The sequence below is a fragment of the Anarhichas minor genome, unplaced genomic scaffold (genome assembly GCF_050575085.1).
Source record: "Anarhichas minor isolate MPS153535 unplaced genomic scaffold, ASM5057508v1 ptg000136l, whole genome shotgun sequence".
NCBI classification, from domain to species: Eukaryota; Metazoa; Chordata; class Actinopteri; order Perciformes; family Anarhichadidae; genus Anarhichas; species Anarhichas minor.
Window position 1 is genome coordinate 12,356,876 of NW_027466582.1, and position 20,147 is coordinate 12,377,022.

Sequence of the window (20,147 nt, forward strand, 5' to 3'; positions counted from 1 at the left end):
CCTGCGTACTGCGCGAGACCGCTGTCAAGTTAGACAGAAAAAAAACATTTATTTCCGTATTCCACAATAAAAGCTTGCTTCACAAACTCGATGAAAAAAATAGATTCCAAAATCAGTTTGACATTTCTTTTTTTTAAACCAAAAATCATTCTAAATACAGTTGATTCAGCATTATAAATTATAACACTTTCTTGTTGCTCTAAAATAAGTGACCTACACGTTTTACGTCCCCATATTTCTTTTCTCCCACATTATTTTGAAGGAAAAACACTTCACTATTCACACTGTCATAAGTGCCTGTTATGCAACCCTGCAGGAGGACGCAATCCACCTCACTTCACGGTTCAGATGCAGTTGCTAAGATACCATAAATCCTCTCTGCTCATTGGCTATTACATTCTGGCAATCATTAGCACAGGGCCCCACTGTAAGAAGTCTCAGTGAGACCATACCATCAAAACATGTTTAATCAATTTCTGAGAAGAAAGCTAATCTTGTAATCATTTTCAATATGGTTAGTGATACATTATATATCAGCATGCAGTGTTCAAATTGAGACAAATCAGAAACCAAAACATGTTCCTTCTATATTTAACTTCCTTTCATACTGCCATTGTATCATTTATATCTTTATAATTCTCCATATTGCACTCATTTCTGTGTCTATACTTTCATTTTTGCTGATTTGTTTAAGTTCTTATGTGAATTGATTTCATGGGCCTCTGTGGTCAGGGCATCTCTTACTTGATATGATTAATTGAATACAATGCAACTGTTGAATTCTTGTTTTCAATCCTCTACCGACATGCACTTTTAGAACGCTTCTATAAGATAAACTGATTGATGGACATTACCTTATTCACTTAGCTATAATAAAATGCACAGGTAAAAGAGAAAGACAGTTGGGGAAAACATTTATTCACTCGATATGAAACTATGCTGCAAGTTCATCCATACAAGAGTGAAAAAAAACATTTATTAAAAAGTTAAAAAATAAAACATAAGATTCTATTTAAGACACTAAACAGTTCCAAGCCACATAAATAAAAACCGATCCATCAGACACCATAATCTAAAATTCTGCAGTAATGTGGGGCAAAAGTACATGACAACTTCTTAATATTTTAAAAATTACAGCGAAATGCGTCTTTTCCAAGGTGTGAACTGCACCTTCCCGACACCAGTGTGCACAGGAGAGCCGTCTGCATCCCGTCCTCTGGGGAACGTCGGAAAGTGACCCAAACGCAGAGCTCTGAAAACAAAAAAAGGGACACAAACTAAATAAACATCACATTTATGTTTATCAGATTTCACTATCAACATTCTTAAATCTTACATTTCCCTTCTATCTTATTAATCCTGTAAAATGAATTCCCATGCTTTTATCATTTACCTTGCTGGTCTTTCTTGCGGGGTCTTGCATGCCTCTTTGCCAACAGGGCTGAAACCTTGTTCTATAAACAATTTAGATATAGTCACATTTGGTTCAAAATTGGAAAATTCACATTCATTACGGCCAGTTTCTTTCTTCATGTTGCGTTTACCTGCAAAAGGCATACAGGTTCTGAACAGCAGGACATTAGGGAAAGTCTCTAGGCCGAGGCTTCTCCTGAGCGGTACTTTGTCTCCTGGGGTGGACTCTGGACTCTGCTCAGGGATTGGAGGTCTGCCCTTTGACCTCCCGTGAATCCAGGGCACCGTCTTCACAGACCACATCCCTGTAAGTATTTGAGAAAATTAAATTCAAATGTTCAGTTGAGAAAAGGCAAATAACACTTTTCCATTTTTCTGAGAGCTCAGCGTTTTACCTTTGAGACTGTGTCCTTTTCTGCAACCTCTCTTTGCATCTTTCAGAGGATGGAAATTAATCAGAAAATCCATACTGTCCATTACAGCTTTAGGAATCACACCTATAGACAGAAGATCTTACAAGTTGCAGATGTCCAGTCTGTCCAAAACACCATTATTTAAAAGAATGCGTCAGGACTGAATGATTGTTGTGTTACCGAATAAGTGAGGATTTTCAATGAAGGTGCGCAAGACAAGAACTCTGAGTTCAAGTCGCCTTTCAGACATTTCTGCCTTGTTGGGAGGCGTTAAAAGACACGGAGCGAAGACCGTGGCTATGTTGAGGCTGGTCATTAAGTTTTCGGTGCATCTGACACATATGAACAGAGAATAAAGAGGAAAAACACATGGAATTTAAATAATTTATACATCACTTGAAATTCGTGGAATCCTATCTGAAGAACAACTTTCAGGAGTTTCAGCTCATCAAAGGGAACAAGAAAGAAAGGAAACGGCCCATAACTTTAAGCCAATTCTACTTCTATCACACTGCAGAGCAGTGGTTCCCAACCTGGGTTCGGGACCCCCACCCTTGATAAATCTGAGGGGTCCCAAGATGATTACAGGTAAGCAAAGAAAAATACAGCAGCAGGTGGCTTTAAATATTGCTTTCTAATGACTAAAGCACTTCCATGTGCTCTAAACACTCTTTGTCCATAAGGGTTTGATTTCCCCACATTAAGTTCTCTATCAAACCTTTGGGAGACTTTAGAAAGGAAGTCAAACAGGTAGTTCAGACAGGAGGCGTTTCTGGCGGGTAGCAAACAGGACAACAGCTGGAGGGCTGAAGTCCTGTCCTGTAGACTGGAAAGCGCCTGGGCTTGGAGCAGAGCTGCGTGGAGCTCAGGGGGGAACAAAGGCTCCGGCAGCTCCCTGCAAAACTGTTTGATGAGCGTTGAAATATCGTTGGGGAAGGATGTGATCAGACAACCCTCTCCTCTATTCAGCTTGGCCTGCAACACACACACACACACACAAGAATGGCAAAAAAATATTTACATCTTGCCACAATAAAGCCACACCAGGTCAGATACAGAGCAGTGTTTCCTCAAACCACCATCATGGCGCTATTGCTCCAGCAGGACTTGTATTCGTGCGAGGTAAAAAAGGTTAAAATCTTACCCTGAGGGTCTTAATGCGAGGAAGAGAGCCTGGTTTTCTGAACAGGCCAACAGTCCCAGCACGCTCCAGTAGAAATGAACAAGCATTCACCAAAAAGCTGAGACACAATATGTTAAAAACAAAGCATTAATCCTGGGACATGACATCCCAGTTTAAGTTGATAAACCTCCTTATAGTACTCTTACTCACCAGGGCACGAGTCCAAACTCAGGAATGTACTGACGGGGTAAATTCTCCAGAGGAACACCAAAGATCTTTGCACCACTGACGAACAGTCTCTCCTTTTTCTTCACTAAGCTCTTTACAGTAATCTCATGTAAAACTTGAAGGTGAAACCGAATCACATTACTGTCTGTAACCTTCATGTTGAAATGTTCAACAACCTTTGACTAAAACACCACAAACCTCCTTGACTGACTTGGTAAAATCTCTGGTGAATGATGGAGGCCGGCTTTATTATGCTCATTCATATCACCTGTGGCTCAGGTGACAAGGAAGTGAAGGAAAGGTGTTGTGTTCAGGACACATGGGGAAAGTGGTAGATATGAGCTTTTTCAAATTGAACTTTTACTCCACCTTTAGGGTGGTGATGGCTCTGATTGCCGATACATTCTGAATATTGAAATCACTGATAAGAAATGTTTTGTGGTCAAATGTCCCAATATACAATAAAAGACAAAATCAGCTCTTTCAATCTTATCATCAAAATAAATTGTTCAGCTGTGAAACACTTTAGAGTAGACTTTTGTGAAAAAAAACAGAGACTATACTCTACTAAGATAAGGAAAAGAAGTCTTAAGGGTCAACATTTCAGCAACACTTTAAGTATTAAGACAACTTTATGTGTATTAGGGGGGAGATGTTTATTTACTATTCAAAGTATGATTTAACTCCATCAACTGAGGCTATATTTTCCTTTTAGCAGCATTTTAGATAAAGTTATTTACTTTTATCAAAAAAGGAAAATACTATGTTTGTCATTCCTTTGTTGTTAAGTGGGAAACTAAAATGTCTTTTTTAATCTCACATAGTGAAAAAAGTATATAAATCAACACAAATTAATGTTTGATTTAATTAGGTTTTTCTGTGAATTCGTCTTCCAATTGCAAGGTTCATAGAGAATAGAAAGCTTTCTATACGGGTCAAAACTCCAGTTACATTATTAACAACTTAATGTGTGAGAGGTATCACAAAATAATTCGTTTTATCCTTGAATTATAAAATCTAAGCAGAAATCACCCATTATAAAAGACATTTAATAAGAATCATATTCTGCCGACAAATCCATCTCTGAGTCTGAGTTACTTTACCACTCAGACAGAACCAGCACATTCTGATGCAGCGTTTCAAAATGAAAGCCCTTCAAATTCTCATTCGTGAGCTAACTTCAAATCACATTCATGATTTCACAAATTTCAATTTATTACCTCTTCCCAAGGTCCTAGACACTCGGGACTGATACCAATCTAACCCCAAAGGCCGCTTTAGTGGGGGTACTCCCAAGGCTCGAGGACCTTCCTATCACCCTAACCCTTATTCTGTGCTTGGCCACGCCCCCTGCCCAAAGCAATGGGAGTCTATGACAGCTATACCAAAGGAACAAGCTAACCCTAACCCTAACCCTAACGCTAACGCTAACCCTAACAGACATATTGACATCTTAAATGTTCATGGACCTGTATGTTAAAATTCCAACACTCCAGATTGTTACTGTTAAAAGCAACTATTTTTATTACAACAAAACATGTATATACAGCAAAAGGCAAAGTAGAAATACAAATATGGATGGAGAGCTGGTGCAGTTGGTGTGGTTTTTCTTCTTCTTTTGGTGCGGGTTGGAACTTTAGAAGCACTTCCTGTGCACGATGGAGGGGCCAGCCTCATCGTATTCCTGTTTGCTGATCCACATCTGCTGGAAGGTGGACAGGGAGGCCAAGATGGAGCCGCCGATCCAGACAGAGTATTTCCTCTCAGGGGGAGCGATGATCTGCAAGGAGGAGCAGAGGTACAGGTTGGATACGATACGACATATTAAACTTCCTGTCAGCTGGATTTAACCGGTCAGTGCTGATTGATAAGGCTCACCTTGATCTTCATGGTGCTGGGGGCCAGGGCGGTGATCTCCTTCTGCATACGGTCAGCAATACCAGGGTACATGGTGGTTCCACCGGACAGCACATTGTTGGCGTACAGGTCCTTACGGATATCAATGTCACACTTCATGATGCTGTTGTATGCAGTCTCATGGATACCAGCAGACTCCATGCCTGGGCAGGTGAGAGGAGAAAGGAGAGTGTTCATAAGGCTGACAGGATATGAGCACCAATAATTACAGAAATATTAACATGAATAATAATCACAATAATAATGACAGTATACAGGGCCTTTCATAAACAAAGACACAAAGTACTTTATAATAAAAAGAAAAAAAAATCAAACAAAACCCAAAATGTAAAAGAATTCAAAAGTATTATAAAAAATGAGTTAAGAGAAAACTATAAAATAAACAAGGTTTTACTTTTACCAACTAATTTAGCATGCATAAGCAGTATATAGACAATTAATGAATGAGTTGTACAACCCACTATAATAGTTATAAGGAGATATAAGGCTGTCTTCAATTTACATTTATATTAATGAACACTATTTGCCAACATTTACACCATCTCTTATGAAGACAGATTTTATATTATTCAAACTGTGTTTTACTATGTTATCATTCTTTATTTGCACATACAGCAGCCTCCACTGCCAAATGGACAAATATACTAAACCCTTAAACGTGCTTAAAGCTACAGTGTAGTTTGTTATAAACCATCTTTGGAATGTTTAAATAATACCTATAATAAATAAATATGGGTAAAGTAAAGTAAATAATTAATAAAAAATAAATGATAATTTATAGAAATAAATAGAAATTTATGAACATACATGATTCCTTTTTTTTTTTTTTACTGATGCTTTATTTTAATCAACATTTCGTCAACATTATTGTTTTGTCAGCTCCTTATGTGAAAATTCAGTTTCTTGTTTAAAAAGTATTCTCGTTAATGTCAAGCTGAAATTGTAGCCTGTAATTAGTATGCCTTTCTGAGTCAGTAGATGCCTTTCACTGTAGCCGACACATGAAATATAATTCGACACGGTGACGGTGGTCACATGTGTGTTAGTGTTGGTGGGCAGCTGTCATGACTCACCGATGAAGGAGGGCTGGAACAGGGTCTCGGGGCAGCGGAAACGCTCGTTACCAATGGTGATGACCTGACCGTCGGGCAGCTCGTAGCTCTTCTCCAGGGAGGAGGAGGAGGCGGCGGTGGCCATCTCGTTCTCAAAGTCCAGAGCAACGTAGCACAGCTTCTCCTTGATGTCACGCACGATCTCACGCTCAGCTGGAGGGAGGATATCAATCACAGTTCATCTGTTAACCTCACATTATAACATTGTTAACCAGCTTACTGCATGCACTGACTATCACTGCAACGTAATCTACAAACAGCTTTCTGTGTTCACTTCTGGAGCCAGGAGATCAGTGAAATGGAAGTAGGCTGAACTTTGAGTTTCTCTCACAAATAAAAAGAATAATTCATGAGAAATAAAATGGGGCTTTGCGTCACATATTCTTTCCAATTCATCCCATTCTGACGCTTTGTCAGACCCCTTGGCATCACTGTCTAACGCACTGGGTAGCCTCGTGCACGAAAGCAGCAAACACGTGGTGAACGTCGTGATCTCAAACAAAAACACAATCAATGCCATTCATTGCGTTTATGAGTTAGGTTTTTGTTCTGATCAGAGCTTAAGTATCATAATCTCTTAATTAGATTTGGGTAGGCATATCTTATTTATCAATTTAATTGGAAGGTAACTAAGTACATTTACTCATTACAGTAATAACCTAATAAATTAACTTTATTTTCTTCTTATTAATCTTATAGGTTATCATTTTTTGGTTTCCAGTTAGTTGTTGGGTCCTTCTCACCAGTGGTGACGAAGGAGTAGCCACGTTCAGTCAGGATCTTCATCAGGTAGTCCGTCAGGTCGCGACCGGCCAGATCCAGACGCATGATGGCATGGGGCAGAGCATAACCCTCATAGATGGGCACGTTGTGGGTCACACCGTCACCAGAGTCCAGCACAATACCTGTCCACAAAAAGCAGCAGTTTGTCAGAAGAAAGCACATAAAGAGTGTGTGTTTTAAAATCGGCCTGCGATGTTAAAGAGTTAAAGTCCTCGGTTCGAGACTCACCGGTGGTACGACCAGAGGCGTACAGGGACAGCACAGCCTGAATAGCCACATACATGGCGGGGACGTTGAAGGTCTCAAACATGATCTGGGTCATCTTCTCCCTGTTGGCCTTGGGGTTGAGGGGGGCTTCAGTCAGCAGGGTGGGATGCTCCTCTGGGGCCACACGGAGCTCGTTGTAGAAGGTGTGGTGCCAGATCTGTGAAACAGGAACAGGGAGGAATATGTCAGGGACAGAAGTGACTCATAATTAGGCTCTAGTCAGAAATACAAGGAAACATATAAGGTATTGCGGTTTTCCTTCACCTTCTCCATGTCGTCCCAGTTGGTGATGATGCCGTGCTCGATGGGGTACTTCAGAGTCAGGATACCTCGCTTGCTCTGGGCCTCGTCGCCCACATAGCTGTCCTTCTGACCCATACCCACCATCACACCCTGAGAACGCAAAGCAAACATAACTCAGAAAACATAGACACTTACAGACAGCCTGCAACAAAGCTTTAGAAATGTTCATCTTTCAGAAACTTGTGGCCCCTTTAGTATTCCTACCTGGTGACGGGGGCGTCCAACAATGGAAGGGAAGACAGCACGGGGAGCGTCATCACCGGCGAACCCAGCCTTGACCAGGCCAGAGCCGTTGTCGCACACCAGGGCGGTGGTCTCGTCATCGTCACACATGTTTGGTCTTTTCTGGGTCGGCCTTCTGTGGATGGAAACACAGGCTAAACTTTAGTTTGCGATATTGTCCGGATCAAGGTTTTTAACAAACTTTCAGTAAATCAAGGTGATTCATTGAGGAAACACTACCATTATCATGTTTAAATGTGTAATATTTCCATTTAAAGTGTGAAAAAAAAGTATGAAAAAAAAAGAAAACATGCAATTCAGAGAAACACTGCAGCACTATGTTGAGTATGAAGACACGTCTGAGTGCTCTAATCTCCTCTCTGAGTCTCACAGCTGCCGGAATAGCCAAAACTGGACGTGGCCTGCCCCCCCCCCCCCCCCCCCCACGCACACTCTCGGATCTATTTTCAGCCTCGGGACCCTTGTCACCCTCCTCTGCCCCCACAACCCGTCCTCTGTATCTCATCGTTAAGCCGGGGCCAGTTAACAGCTGAGGAGGTATGTCTTTTGACAAGAGGCAGGAGGAGGCCAGCGTCTCAGCTGTCGCCACATAGTGGACTCCTCTGTTTGGAGCTGCACCATGTGCCCCGATCCCTCCAAGATCCCTGGACGCAATCCCCGTATCCCCACTGCATCCTGCATCTTCCCTCCTCATATACAGGCTTTCCTTATCCAAATCAACATTTGCATGTTCAATTGAAATGGCTTTTATTTTGCATTCTTGGGAAAGTTTTCATAGAAATCAGCCTCTGTACTGCAAATGATGCTTATGAAGCAGTAAAATTGTACTTTGACAAAACTCTAAATGAGTCAATTATGAAGTTACAACTGAAAATACGTGGAAAATTAAGAATGAACTGCCTCAGTCCTCTTCTAATGTCTAACGACTCTGATACGTCGGGCCAATATTGTCGAATGCTTTATAAACTTTTAGAAATCAAGGCCATTCATTGCAGATATGAGTTTGGTTCTTTTCCCACCAGAGCTTAAGAACAACAATCTCTGAATCAACATCAATTCAACATTTTCAACTATACTTGCAACTAAACATATATATCTTGTCATTCCAAGGTAGTACAACTAAGTGTTAATCTTGTGCAACATTATTTAGATGGCAATTGGTATTCTGGGGTTTTTACATAGTGTACCACTCTGCAAAATGACTTGACTACCTTTTCCATTTTTATTTAACCAGGAAAGCCTCAGCGAGATAAAAATGTTTTAATATTTTTTTTAATGTCCTGGACAGGATAAGCAGACTAGACTTTGATTGTTATGGGTTTCAGTGGAGCGTTATAAATATTAACCTCTGAAGGTTTTCAGCCCTGCTTTGTAAATATTCACTGTTAATTCAATGAGTTGTTTGGTTCTTTCTGGTATTAAAATCAAATGAAATTTAACATTATCTATTTAATCTAAAAGTATTTCAATATTGATGGAACCTAACAAGTTTTCTCTGGTTGTATCTACGTTGAGTCAGAGCTGCCTCTTCACATTAAGCATCCTGTCACTGCATCCTAAACCTCAGAGTCTTTCCTGGTGCTCAACCCTCATCCTTCTCCCAACAACACATTATCAGCTTTGATCACAGAAACAACTTAAAACTGTAAAAAAAGAAAAGAAATCCTTCATCCTCCCTGATTCCTATGGTCCAAAAAACAACCAATAAATGCAAGAAGACTGAAAAGGGACTCACCAAGTTATAACCACAAGACTGGAGTTTCCACTGGGACATAGGGCCGAGGGGCGAGAAGTGGTCCTTAAATACGTCCCAGCGTCCTGAGACTGGGGGGCCAGTGGGCGGGCTCAGGAGTTCACACAAGCCCAAATTAAGTGCTGCTTAGCAAAATGGTTCAGTAAAGTGGATACTGTGTAACAGACGCCATCACACTGGGGAAATGTTGCCTTGGAGATGAATGTCCAAGGATAGAAGTGAGGAGTAGTGAGAAGTTTAAAGATGACTTTTGCCTGGATGGATGGCTGATAAAACAATACACCCACTTGAGACAAATATACATGGTTTGTACATTAGTAGGATGTATCTTAGTTGTAGTTTAGGTGTCAAATTATATACTTTCAGAATCAATTAATGCCCTTTAAATTAAATGTGGCAGAGAGACAAACCCCTCAACATGCAATATCATCAGCTAGATCAGTTCAGATGGTTTCCTCATGCTTAGCAGCATATTTCTCCCACTCATGCTTTGTGGAGCTGCCCTTCAGGTCCCTAAGGAAGTGTTAATATGACTAAGCTCAAGCAGGGTACTGGGGATGTTGGTGGTTGGAGCGTGCGACGGTAATCTGAGGAGATTTTGTCTGAGCAATCTGGTTAAGAAGCCGTCTAAGGGGAACCTGCCTGTGACAGTTTGCCAGTGTTGTTGCATGTGGGGGGGGGCAAAAACATGCCAGACAGCTGAGAGGCAATATTGTAAGAGGGGGGGGTGGGATCAGGCTGAGGCCAGGTCCCAGGACTCCAGTAGACGACAGATCTCTGGGACGGCCTGTGCGCCGAGCGACGAGAGATGGTTCTGTGCTCTGATTGGCTCCAGTGTCTCCTTTTAGGGAAATGGAGTGTAACAGTTGCCAGTGGCTGCATGTTGCCACAGACTTCGGCCTGGAGCTCAGGCTCCTTATTCGTCACCTCGCACTGCCCCCAGTATGCTTACGTCCCCATGCTGGAGTCCTATCGGGCCACTGTGAGTGCAATAAGAATGTAAATACCCCCCACGAACATCGACATGTTGAAATATTGCATTTGTAGCCGTGTGCTGTAATGTACCTCAGAGGGAAACGCCACTAACCTACTTGTCTATTTCTATTTCAAGCATTTACATAACCGAGAGCTACTTTCACATTGTGCATCTTTGCCAACTGATAACTGTTCGGGTGAATTTCCTGATGAATCGTCACAGTCTGTTTTATGTCTTGTGAAGGTTCTTACAAGGGTTCAAGGGAAAATCAACCGACACAATAATCTACAAGAGTATAGAGTTAAAGCGACCTCATACATCTATGAAACCAAGGAAATAAAAGCATATGATGATCCTGTTGTTGAAGTTGGACACATGGATTAGATGTTGTTCTTCTGGCCACAGCGAAGCTTCTATATATACTTTTTTTTACAGCAGCAGTAGAGATAGTGAGTGAATGCAGTCCTACAAGATTATTTTGTCCTCTGATCATCTGAAACAACAGTTTGTGGTGGAAGAAGCATTGCTTGAGTAAAGGTAGCTGTACCACACTATAAAAACACATTTAAAACTCGTTCCAAAACAACAGTGAATATAAGCTTTCACCTGCTGATGGGCATCCAACCCATTTTAATTTCCAACTCGTCACATACGAACGTGCGGCCGGACCCCTTGGCGTCACTTTCTAACGCACTGGTAGCTCAGCGCTAAACTATGAAGCTCCTCCACGGTCGAGGTCAAATAAGTCCACGCCAATTTTTGGTTTCACACGGGACATGAACAGTGGTCTCCAGGTGAAAGTCCTTTGTTCAGGGAATGAAACCAGGGGAGAGCACCCCAACCCATATTGAGCTGGGGAGATGGGGCCAACTTTGAAAATTGTGTTTACAAACCGCAGCCAACAAATCCAAACACATTCTCAAAAAATTAAGAAAAAAAAGAAAACTACAAACAGAAAAACACGAACTTAGTGTGTTAGTGCTTGATAGAATGATTGAATTGATTGATTGATTTTATATTTACATAAACTACACACATGTAAAATTAGACTTATTACTGGAATACGTGCTTCAATAAGTGTTTGCTTGGAACAGACTCTCTTGTTCAGTAAAGGGAACAAATGCTTCACATTGTTGAGCAAAATGTAGGAGTCAGAGACATCCCGTTGGATGAAACCGGTGCTGTGTTTTGTCAACAGCTCCCTTCAAGTTAGGGAAGCACTTTTTGGCAGAGTCCTATCTTTATCACCAGGTCTTTATCAGGATAAAGCAGATTGGTCCTAAATGGGTCATGGTTTTGAGGGACATTCGTCCTTATACGGGCATGTAGGAAGCACAGAGTTTGTCTGATATGACAGCTGCCCCCTCTGCACTGGACCCCCCCTACCTCTTCCAACACACACACACACACACACACACACACACACGCACACCTCAGCAGCTGTTAGCAACAACTGCTTTTTTAACAGTCAAGTCCTGCTTCGACAGTTGTTTTTTCACTATTGAGGATGCCCTGCTACATGTTGCAATGGCTAAAGAAAATGAGCACAGGAAAACTATAAGCTGCTGCATTTTGTTTGATATTTTCTGCAAAGAGGGCACATTTGTGCAATAAATGTGGGAAATTATAATGGCTTTTTTTGGTATTTGAATGAAAAAAACAACTAATTTGACCACCAGGTCAGGATTGTAAAATTTGCTAAAATCAAGCTGATACTTCAGTTAAGTTACAGTACTAGTTTCAAGATTATAAAAAAAATGAATAGACGTTACTGAAATAACAATAAAACTACTAATACTAGTAGTCTGATTACCATGTTTTGCACACTCCCATAGCACCGGAGGATTACAATTAACTTTGTCACTGCAGGGGAATTCGTTTCAGTAAACAGCCATTGACAGTCAACATGCAGTCATCGAAATGTGCCACTTGCCTGCTGTTAACAGCTGCTGGCTCGGCATCGTTTGACGAACTGCCTGCTGGTTGACATGATAATCCCAGCAATCACATTAGCGAGAACAAACTGGCTTCTTAAAGACCAATAATAATGCAGATTTCTTAAAAGTTTTAAAATCAGATATCGGATGATACATTCATTTAAAAAACAACCTGTAATGACTTTGGGGCAGCAGAAATAAGTTTTGAACACAATGCTATTGAACGACTACATTATCTGTCCAATTGACACCAAAATTATGGCTGTAGGATTCACTTTTCACTCAAATTTAACTATCTGGTAACAAATTGTAGAGTTTCCAACTGGGCTTCTGACAGAATTGTCAAATATATGTCTTATTGCTGCTCACCTTCCGACTTAAATTAGACGGCTATTGAATGACTAAATGAATTCTATGTCAGGAAGACTTAAGGCAAACTGAAGTCCACCCAGGTACTAGCAAGATGTATCTTAAAAGCTGGCTGTTGTTTTTCACTTGTTTCTAGACCTAACATGTGAAGTGGCGGGTGAGTGTATGTGTCGATGCAATATATCTCTGATAAGCTAATATTGGGCAATAATGACGGCTAATTTATTGGTCGTGCTCCGATTCTCTTAGAACAAAAATGGAATATCGTAAAAATAAGTTGTGCTTTATTTTAATACATTTTTTAGATTCCTGTATATTCCGTGAATCAAATTTCTAAACTTCCTTCGTTTGAAATACACGTCTCAGCACAGCATGACATGATAATTCAGGAATTACAGGATTTACAATCCTAATTTAGATTTTGAGGTTTACTATACATGGCAAGACACAACCATGAAGCAGTTCCCTTCAGAACCGCTGTGCTTTGAATATACATCAGTGTGTGTTTTACTAAGTGCTGAGACCTGGAGAGCAGACACCATCAAGCACTGCCAGCAGTTTCTCAGATAATGTCAGCTCTATAAATATATGGGGTGCTTTGAAAGTTACCATGTCAGCGTGTCATTGTCCTGCGCCGTGACAGGATAAATAAGCCCACGTATATGTGTGCTTGAGGGGGCAGGAGTTATGGGGAGCTGCATGGGGGGTAATAAATAGGAGAATTAGAGGAATACTATAGTGACACCAGTGTGGAATGTAACTAAGTACATTTACTCAACAACTAAGTACAATTTAGAGGTACTTTATTGAGTATTTTCATGCAATTATAGACTTCTACATTTCATTAGATTGCTAATTTAGTTACTTTGCAGATTTAGATTATACAACCAACAAATAGATTGGGATGTTTAAAGGTTAAGCTCCCTGGCAGTATATAAAGTAATTTAAAGTAGCTCCACCTTTGCCAGCTGCAACATTTTTGAAAGTTTTACTTGTGAAAGTGACGCTGTGATACTGATACTTTTACTGAAGTAAAAGATAAGAATATGTACTTTGTCCATCACTGTGTGACACCATGTAAAAAGTGGTACAATAAGGCTAATAACACATATCTAATGTTTTAAGTTTCCTATATCATAGGCTACAACTTCTCTTTGAAAACTGCAACAGGACGTTACATTATATTAATGCAACAACAGCATGATGGGACAAAAATATGCCATGGTGCATGAATGGAGAGCTAAAATATTACATAATGTGCAAAAATGAATGTTGACTATGATTCATATGTACAGTAAGTCATATTCCAGTATGTTTAGACTCAATCTGTTTAAATTGGAATACTTTTAAGCAACAAAATAATAAATGAAGGGTTTAACATTTCACCTGGGGTGGCAGTACGTGAAGTCACGTGACGTGTCAACGTTACGCATTCTCAGCGTTGCATTTCATTGGCTGACCCGTGGCAACCGAAGTGAGTCCGTAGTAACGGACCCCGGAAGCAACAGTAATAACTAGCTGTACTACTTCGTCAGTAAGAGCTACACAATTCCTTTAAGTCATAAAGTTAATCGTTACTACAAAAAAGCTTAAGGCATATGTAACCGCAAATCCTCGCCTTTAAAAAAAAAAAATGGGGGACAAAAAGCAACAAACTCGTCCCAAACGTATTTTTATCAACGACGTCGACAGATATTCCTCCAAACACATCGCAAAGGTAACGTTCGCTAAGCTAAATAAGTTGCTACCCGCTAACGTCATATAAGATGGCTTGTCGTCCACAAGTGTTACAGTGTTCATCCTGACCGTCTCAACAGTTCTTATCGACATCGCGCGTGGCCGAGGAGGAGGAGGAGGAGGAGGAGGAAGAAGCCTCCCCTCGAAGGGAACCTGCTTTTCAAATAGTGGGAACTGTGTCTCCTTCCACCAAAGATGGGAAAGACAACGTTCTGCTTGAACAGTATACAGTGAGTCAGGAGTTAAATGACGAGTAACGTTGTCGTGCTTCAGTTCGTCTGCGCACATTTGATGCATATTGTTTCTGGGCTTTACTTTCAAATGCAACAGGTAAAGTGGGGGAAAGTAACAAAGTACATCTACTCAAGCATTAACGTTATACTTATAGGCTACATACGATGTTGAGGTACTTGCACATTACATGACACAGATTTTATAAATTACAAATCATAGCCTACAATATGATTCATTGCTATAGATTGAACTACCCCATAGGTAAAATTGGCTCCTTATATACACCAATGAAAAGCTGCTTTTAAACTGCATCATTAATAATCATATAAGATTCTGTTATTGAGTCATTCTGCATAAAGAGTCCTTTTATGTTTTAACAGCCTCATTTTAAACGATTTAGGTTTTAACATATTAATGCTAAGTATGTTTTTCTGATAATACTTTGAATGCAGGGCTTTTACTTAATTGAGTATTTTGTATTGCTTTTACTTGCCATAACAAGTAACTATAATAATAAATGATGTCTATTTCTGGACAATGCAAATTACAGACAATGTGTAATTGTATATCTAATCTCTTTTGGTATAGTCACCAACTCGAGACGAGCTTCTTGAGCGCCTGCTGGAGTGTGACATAGTGGTGTACAACATCTCAGAAAGTGCTACGCAACAGCAGATTGAAGAAGCCACATGGGCAATCACCGGTAAGGGAGTAAGTATAGGCTTATTATGCAGTGGACTGGCTTTGCTGTTTCCTTTGTCATGCTGTTTTCTGTCTTCTACAACAGCCCTTAATGCCGAGATGGAGAACTTCAAGTCTCGAAAGATGTTCATCTTAGTCTCAAGTGTGATGACCTGGGCCATGACCAAGCCACCGAATCTGGTGAGCCTGTAGATAAATCTTGGCCAACACGTCCTGTGAATAAAACATGACCATTTATGTTATAATTTGTCTCTTCAGGAAGAAACAGATGTTCTGCTATCAGAGGAAAAGTTCAGAAGAAGAAGGCCACATCCCAATTTCAGAAAACACAATCATGTGGAGAATCTTGTGCTGAAACTGCGTAGCGGTGTATGTACTCTTTAGGGATGAAAAGATCAACATACTCAACAAATATGCCAGCAGCATGGTAGCATTTTACTCCATGCAATTTATTAAGCAAGGCCTTTAACGTGAACATGTTGTATGCATGTAAACGTCACAGATTCTGTGTGATTTTCCAATCTTACAGAAAAAGTTCAATCTCACTGGATATGTTGTAGCTTGTGGTCTTCAGTACGGAAAAGGAGAGAACCTCTTTCACTACTTCTTCAAGGTAGATATTAATGTGTACTGTAATAACTCGGTATATTGTATGGTTGTGTATATATACTAATACCTTCATTTGCAATATCATTTCTGTAAAAACTATGTTTTTGTGTTTTGAACAGGTGTCCTGGTTGATGCAGTTTCCAAAAGTTCCTCTCTTTGGACAGGGCACGAATCACATCCCCATGATTCACGTGAATGATCTTGGAGGGTGATTTAAATTTCTGTACTCCTACTTATATATATATATACTGTATATATATATATATTTTGGCGATAATTACTGAAGGGCTGAATTGTCTTCCTTTTTCAGAGTGATCCAAAACATCGTTGAACTCGAGCCAAAGTCAAAGTACATTCTTGCTGTCGATGACTCCAAGAACACTTTAGAGGATATTGTAAAGGTAACTTTATTGAAAACATGAATGCAGCAGTACATTAAAGAAAAACAAGATGTTGTAAAACACTACTGTAGGTCGACCTGGTCACCCAATACTGATTAGAATCCAGCTGGGGACTCTATTGTGAGCTTTCTAAAAGGGAAATGACAAAAAGAAAGTTCCAAAAATGCTTCAAAACTAATCTTATTCTCTGACTCTTAACCCTTCAGATGATAAGCGTCACACTTGGGTCCGGAAAAATGAACAAAGTACCTGAGCAGGATGCCATCGCCATGAAGGCTTATAAGGTACAGTGTGGAATGTTTACTCTTATTTTAAATAAGAATCTAGTCTGGATTATCTCTTAATGTGCATATTCAAGTCTTTCTACATTTGTGAATTTATTTTCGTACCCTTGACTTATTCCAGCCAGATGAATTGGATTACCTTAATATCGACCTCCGCCTGAATGCTTTTATTATAAAAGACTCCTTCAGTCTCCGCTGGACGTCTGAAGCTGGGATGGTTGAAAACATGAGGAGCATTGTTGAGGAGTACAAAGACACCAGGCAGCTTCTTGTGAGTGTTAAGTACAGATAGCAGGAACGATTTAAATATATTTAAATCATTTCTGTTGCTCAGATCTACAGTATGGCCAGATTCAATGCGTCAGTAAAGTAATCCACAACATTACAAACACATTGATGGGGTATTTGGGGCGTAAAAGCTATTTTGATACCAGATAAAAGCTGCCATGATTTCCCTTTTTCCCCATTTATCTTTCACAGCCAATCAGAATCTTCCTGGTTGGACCTCCAGCTGTGGGTAAAACCACCATTGCAGAGAAGCTCTGCAGTCATTACCAAATCCACCACATCAAGATCAAAGAGGTCATTGAGGAAAAGATCACACATCTGGTCAGTGGGATAAAAGCATTTGCCTCCCAGACAGACTAACTAAACTAAAGGAAATATACTGCCCTCTTGTGGAAGGCCTTCTTTGCAATTTAAGACTCAATACAAGTACAGACTCATTGTTCATTTTTCGTGTTTCTTGTTCTCTGCTGCAGAAGGAGATAGTGAATGAAGCAGACCCTGACATTGACAGTGAAGAGGTAGCGACTGCTGCACAGAAACAACTGGAACAGTTTAACAGTAGCATGGAAATGAATGCAGGTTAGTTAGAGAACCACAGCCCAAATTAAGAGCGACATGGTTTGGTTTGTTGGTATTAAACGTTGTGGTTTGGATGTTTGACGACAGCAGCTCTTGGATTAATTCAAACGTGTACGCTAAAACTGTTGATCACAATGTTGTAAGATATTAAAAGTGAGAAAGAGACTTGTATCCAGAAACAGGTGTGACACTGAGGGTTGTGCTCATTTTGCTGAGACCTTTGCATTTGGTATGTCTGTAGTTGGATTGTTGAAGGGTTGTTGTTGCACAGAGAGTCTTTTAGTTCCTCACTTTAGGTTCTAACAACTGTGTTGGTCCATTAGGTCGACTGGCTGACCATCTGGTTTTTGACATTTTGAGAGAAAAGCTGAATTCAAAGCCATGCAGGAACCAAGGATTTGTTCTCGATGGCTTCCCGAAGTCTTATGAGCAGGCAAAGCTGATTTTCTCTGGTATGTTTCATCCATTCATTTAATTACGATGTGATGTTTATTCATATTAAAAACACGAATGCAGATGTGGTGTTTTTTATTATGCAGATGAGGAAACAGAGAACCAGGATGTGATGCCCAAAAAACCCGTGTACAACGAGCAGATCACTCCAGGTTGTTGATGTACTTGTTACTTTAATTAACCACAAATCAAACCATTCAGTTATTACGGAATAGCAGGCAATCGCCCAAACTCTCTTCTCTAATATGACAAAGCATTCTTATTCTACTTGTTTCATGTTTTGCAGAGCACATTTTTGTCCTCAACGCGACAGATGATTTTCTGACAAACAGAGCTCAGAGACTTCCACAGAGTGTTGCAGAGAAAATGCGTTACACCCAGGAGGAATTTGTCCCTCGCCTGACGAGATACAGACAATTCAGTACCGCGGAGCAAACCCTGCTGGACTACTTTGATGAGCTTGAGATTCTCCTGGAACATATTGGTACTCTCCTCTAAAGACACGTAGTTCATATTAGACCATCAAGAGAATATTTACCTGAGATGTAGAAAATTAAATCATAGAAAATGTGAGTTTTGATCGTTGGAAGCCGGTTTTCGTGCCGTTCTGTCTGTCTGTGTTTAACAGCGCTTTGTGTCACGTTTTATACGAGTGACAATGTCTAAGATTCAGTTCAAAGAAATAGTTCAACCTTTAGGGAAATATACTTATTCGCTTTGTTGTAGAGAAGATTTTATTTTTCTTTTGTTGCCAGGCTAGCTGTTTCCCCCTGCTTCCAGTCTTTATGCTTAGCTAAGCTAACCAGGTGCTGGCTCCACCATACTGACATGCGAGTCGTATCGATCTCCTCATCTAACTCTTGTTAAGAAACCGAGTAAACAAACTGTTTCTTCATTGACGAGGATCGACATGCTGGATGTCATGTTTCCTTTAGTCTTCCCTCCCCCCCCTTTCACAGCAATCTTCCTATTTCGTGCCATGAATCGATCTCATCGTGTAACCTCGTGGCAAGAGACTTAATGTTCTGCAGAGAGGCTCGTAGAGGTTGCCAACTCACTTCTCCAATGGATCTGTTTCTTATCAGTAAGTGTGTCTTGTCCCTCCTCCAGAGGTCACCACAGGTGATTCGGAGTACACAGATGTTATGAAGAAGATCACAGAGATAGTGGGGATTCCCAAAAACTGCGGCCTGAGTCCAGAGGAGCAGGAGGAGGAGGACAGGAAGAAAGATGAAGAGAGGAAGCAGAAACTGGCTGCAGACGCTGCTGAGAAGAAACGTAGGAATGAAGCTGCACTGGCTGAGATGGCTGCTCAGTATGAGGAGTGGGTAAGTGTTGTGTAATGCATTCATAGATGGTGGAGATCAATTACCATGCCGCATCGGGTTTATGTACTTCGCTGGAACACAATGACTTGGAAATATGATCAGCCAATTCAAATATTTCATCATTCATTAGCAGAGGGATTTGTCCGAGGTGGAGCGACAGGAGTACGAGCTGCTGGAAGCTCACTCTCTTCCTCTGAGGAACTATCTGATGAAGCACGTGATGCCCTCGCTCACTGAAGCCATGTTGGACTGCTCCAAGATCAAACCAGAGGACCCCGTCGACTTTTTGGTATTTACACAGTAGAGGTTCTCTGTTAAATACTGTGTGAGTGAATTGGTGCAGCAGCTGATATGTCATGTTTTGTTTTTGCAGGCTGACCATCTGCTGAGGAACAACCAACAACAATAACAATGAATCTAATAACGTCACAGATTCTATTCATAAGACTTGTGCCTTTGTTGTCATTTATTAGTTTACCTGAAGCAAAGAGGGAAAACACTGAGCAGGCATAGATAATACTTTATTTAAGGTATATTATTTAACTCCCTGGTCAATAATACTCTCAGTGAGTAGGTCGCTCTTTATAAAAGATGTACAAACTAATGACTTTAGTAATGGATACTAAACTAATTATTAGTCCTTGTTAGATAATTCATGAGCCATTAATAAGAGCAGCTGTTGTGTCATTAATTTG

At 40.4% G+C, this 20,147-nt stretch overlaps 2 protein-coding genes across 6 annotated transcripts; one reads left to right on the forward strand and one right to left on the reverse strand.

Annotated features, from left to right (window-relative positions):
• Nucleotides 1-4,813: 4,813 nt before the first annotated feature.
• Nucleotides 4,814-9,992, reverse strand: actc1a (actin alpha cardiac muscle 1a). 5 transcript variants are annotated; one of them, XM_076084340.1, is made up of 8 exons: nt 9,976-9,992; nt 7,764-7,869; nt 7,521-7,649; nt 7,218-7,413; nt 6,950-7,111; nt 6,168-6,359; nt 5,056-5,237; nt 4,814-4,957 (listed from the first exon to the last, which is right to left on the reverse strand). In XM_076084340.1, the coding sequence occupies exons 3-8, from the start codon at nt 7,641-7,643 to the stop codon at nt 4,814-4,816; spliced, it is 999 nt and encodes a 332-aa protein (XP_075940455.1). In that variant the 5' UTR covers nt 7,644-7,649; nt 7,764-7,869; nt 9,976-9,992. The 5 variants fall into 5 exon arrangements, with proteins under 5 accessions (XP_075940455.1, XP_075940452.1, XP_075940450.1 ...); XM_076084337.1 differs by lacking the exon at nt 9,976-9,992 and having other exon boundaries at nt 7,218-7,302; nt 7,764-7,892; XM_076084335.1 differs by lacking the exon at nt 9,976-9,992 and having other exon boundaries at nt 7,764-7,892.
• A 4,478-nt stretch (nt 9,993-14,470) lies between these two features.
• Nucleotides 14,471-19,861, forward strand: ak7a (adenylate kinase 7a). Its single transcript, XM_076084493.1, has 18 exons — nt 14,471-14,554; nt 14,655-14,804; nt 15,397-15,511; nt 15,596-15,690; nt 15,769-15,879; nt 16,040-16,123; nt 16,239-16,327; nt 16,430-16,520; nt 16,727-16,804; nt 16,926-17,075; nt 17,285-17,413; nt 17,566-17,671; nt 17,995-18,123; nt 18,211-18,276; nt 18,411-18,608; nt 19,235-19,452; nt 19,583-19,741; nt 19,826-19,861. Exons 1-18 carry the CDS (start codon nt 14,471-14,473, stop codon nt 19,859-19,861), a joined length of 2,088 nt encoding a protein of 695 aa, XP_075940608.1.
• Nucleotides 19,862-20,147: the final 286 nt, after the last annotated feature.

Bases quoted from the DNA above. Each gene is read 5' to 3' on its own strand.
- actc1a (XM_076084335.1), bottom strand. From the start codon at position 7,892: ATGTGTGACGATGACGAGACCACCGCCCTGGTGTGCGACAACGGCTCT. The intron at 7,650-7,763 runs GTAGGAATACTA...TTGCGTTCTCAG, and splicing joins TTGGACGCCCCCGTCACCAG to GGTGTGATGGTGGGTATGGG. The intron at 7,414-7,520 runs GTGAAGGAAAAC...CCTGTTTCACAG, and splicing joins ACTGGGACGACATGGAGAAG to ATCTGGCACCACACCTTCTA.
- ak7a (XM_076084493.1), top strand. From the start codon at position 14,471: ATGGGGGACAAAAAGCAACAAACTCGTCCCAAACGTATTTTTATCAAC. The intron at 15,512-15,595 runs GTAAGGGAGTAA...CTTCTACAACAG, and splicing joins AGCCACATGGGCAATCACCG to CCCTTAATGCCGAGATGGAG. The intron at 19,742-19,825 runs GTATTTACACAG...TTGTTTTTGCAG, and splicing joins AGGACCCCGTCGACTTTTTG to GCTGACCATCTGCTGAGGAA.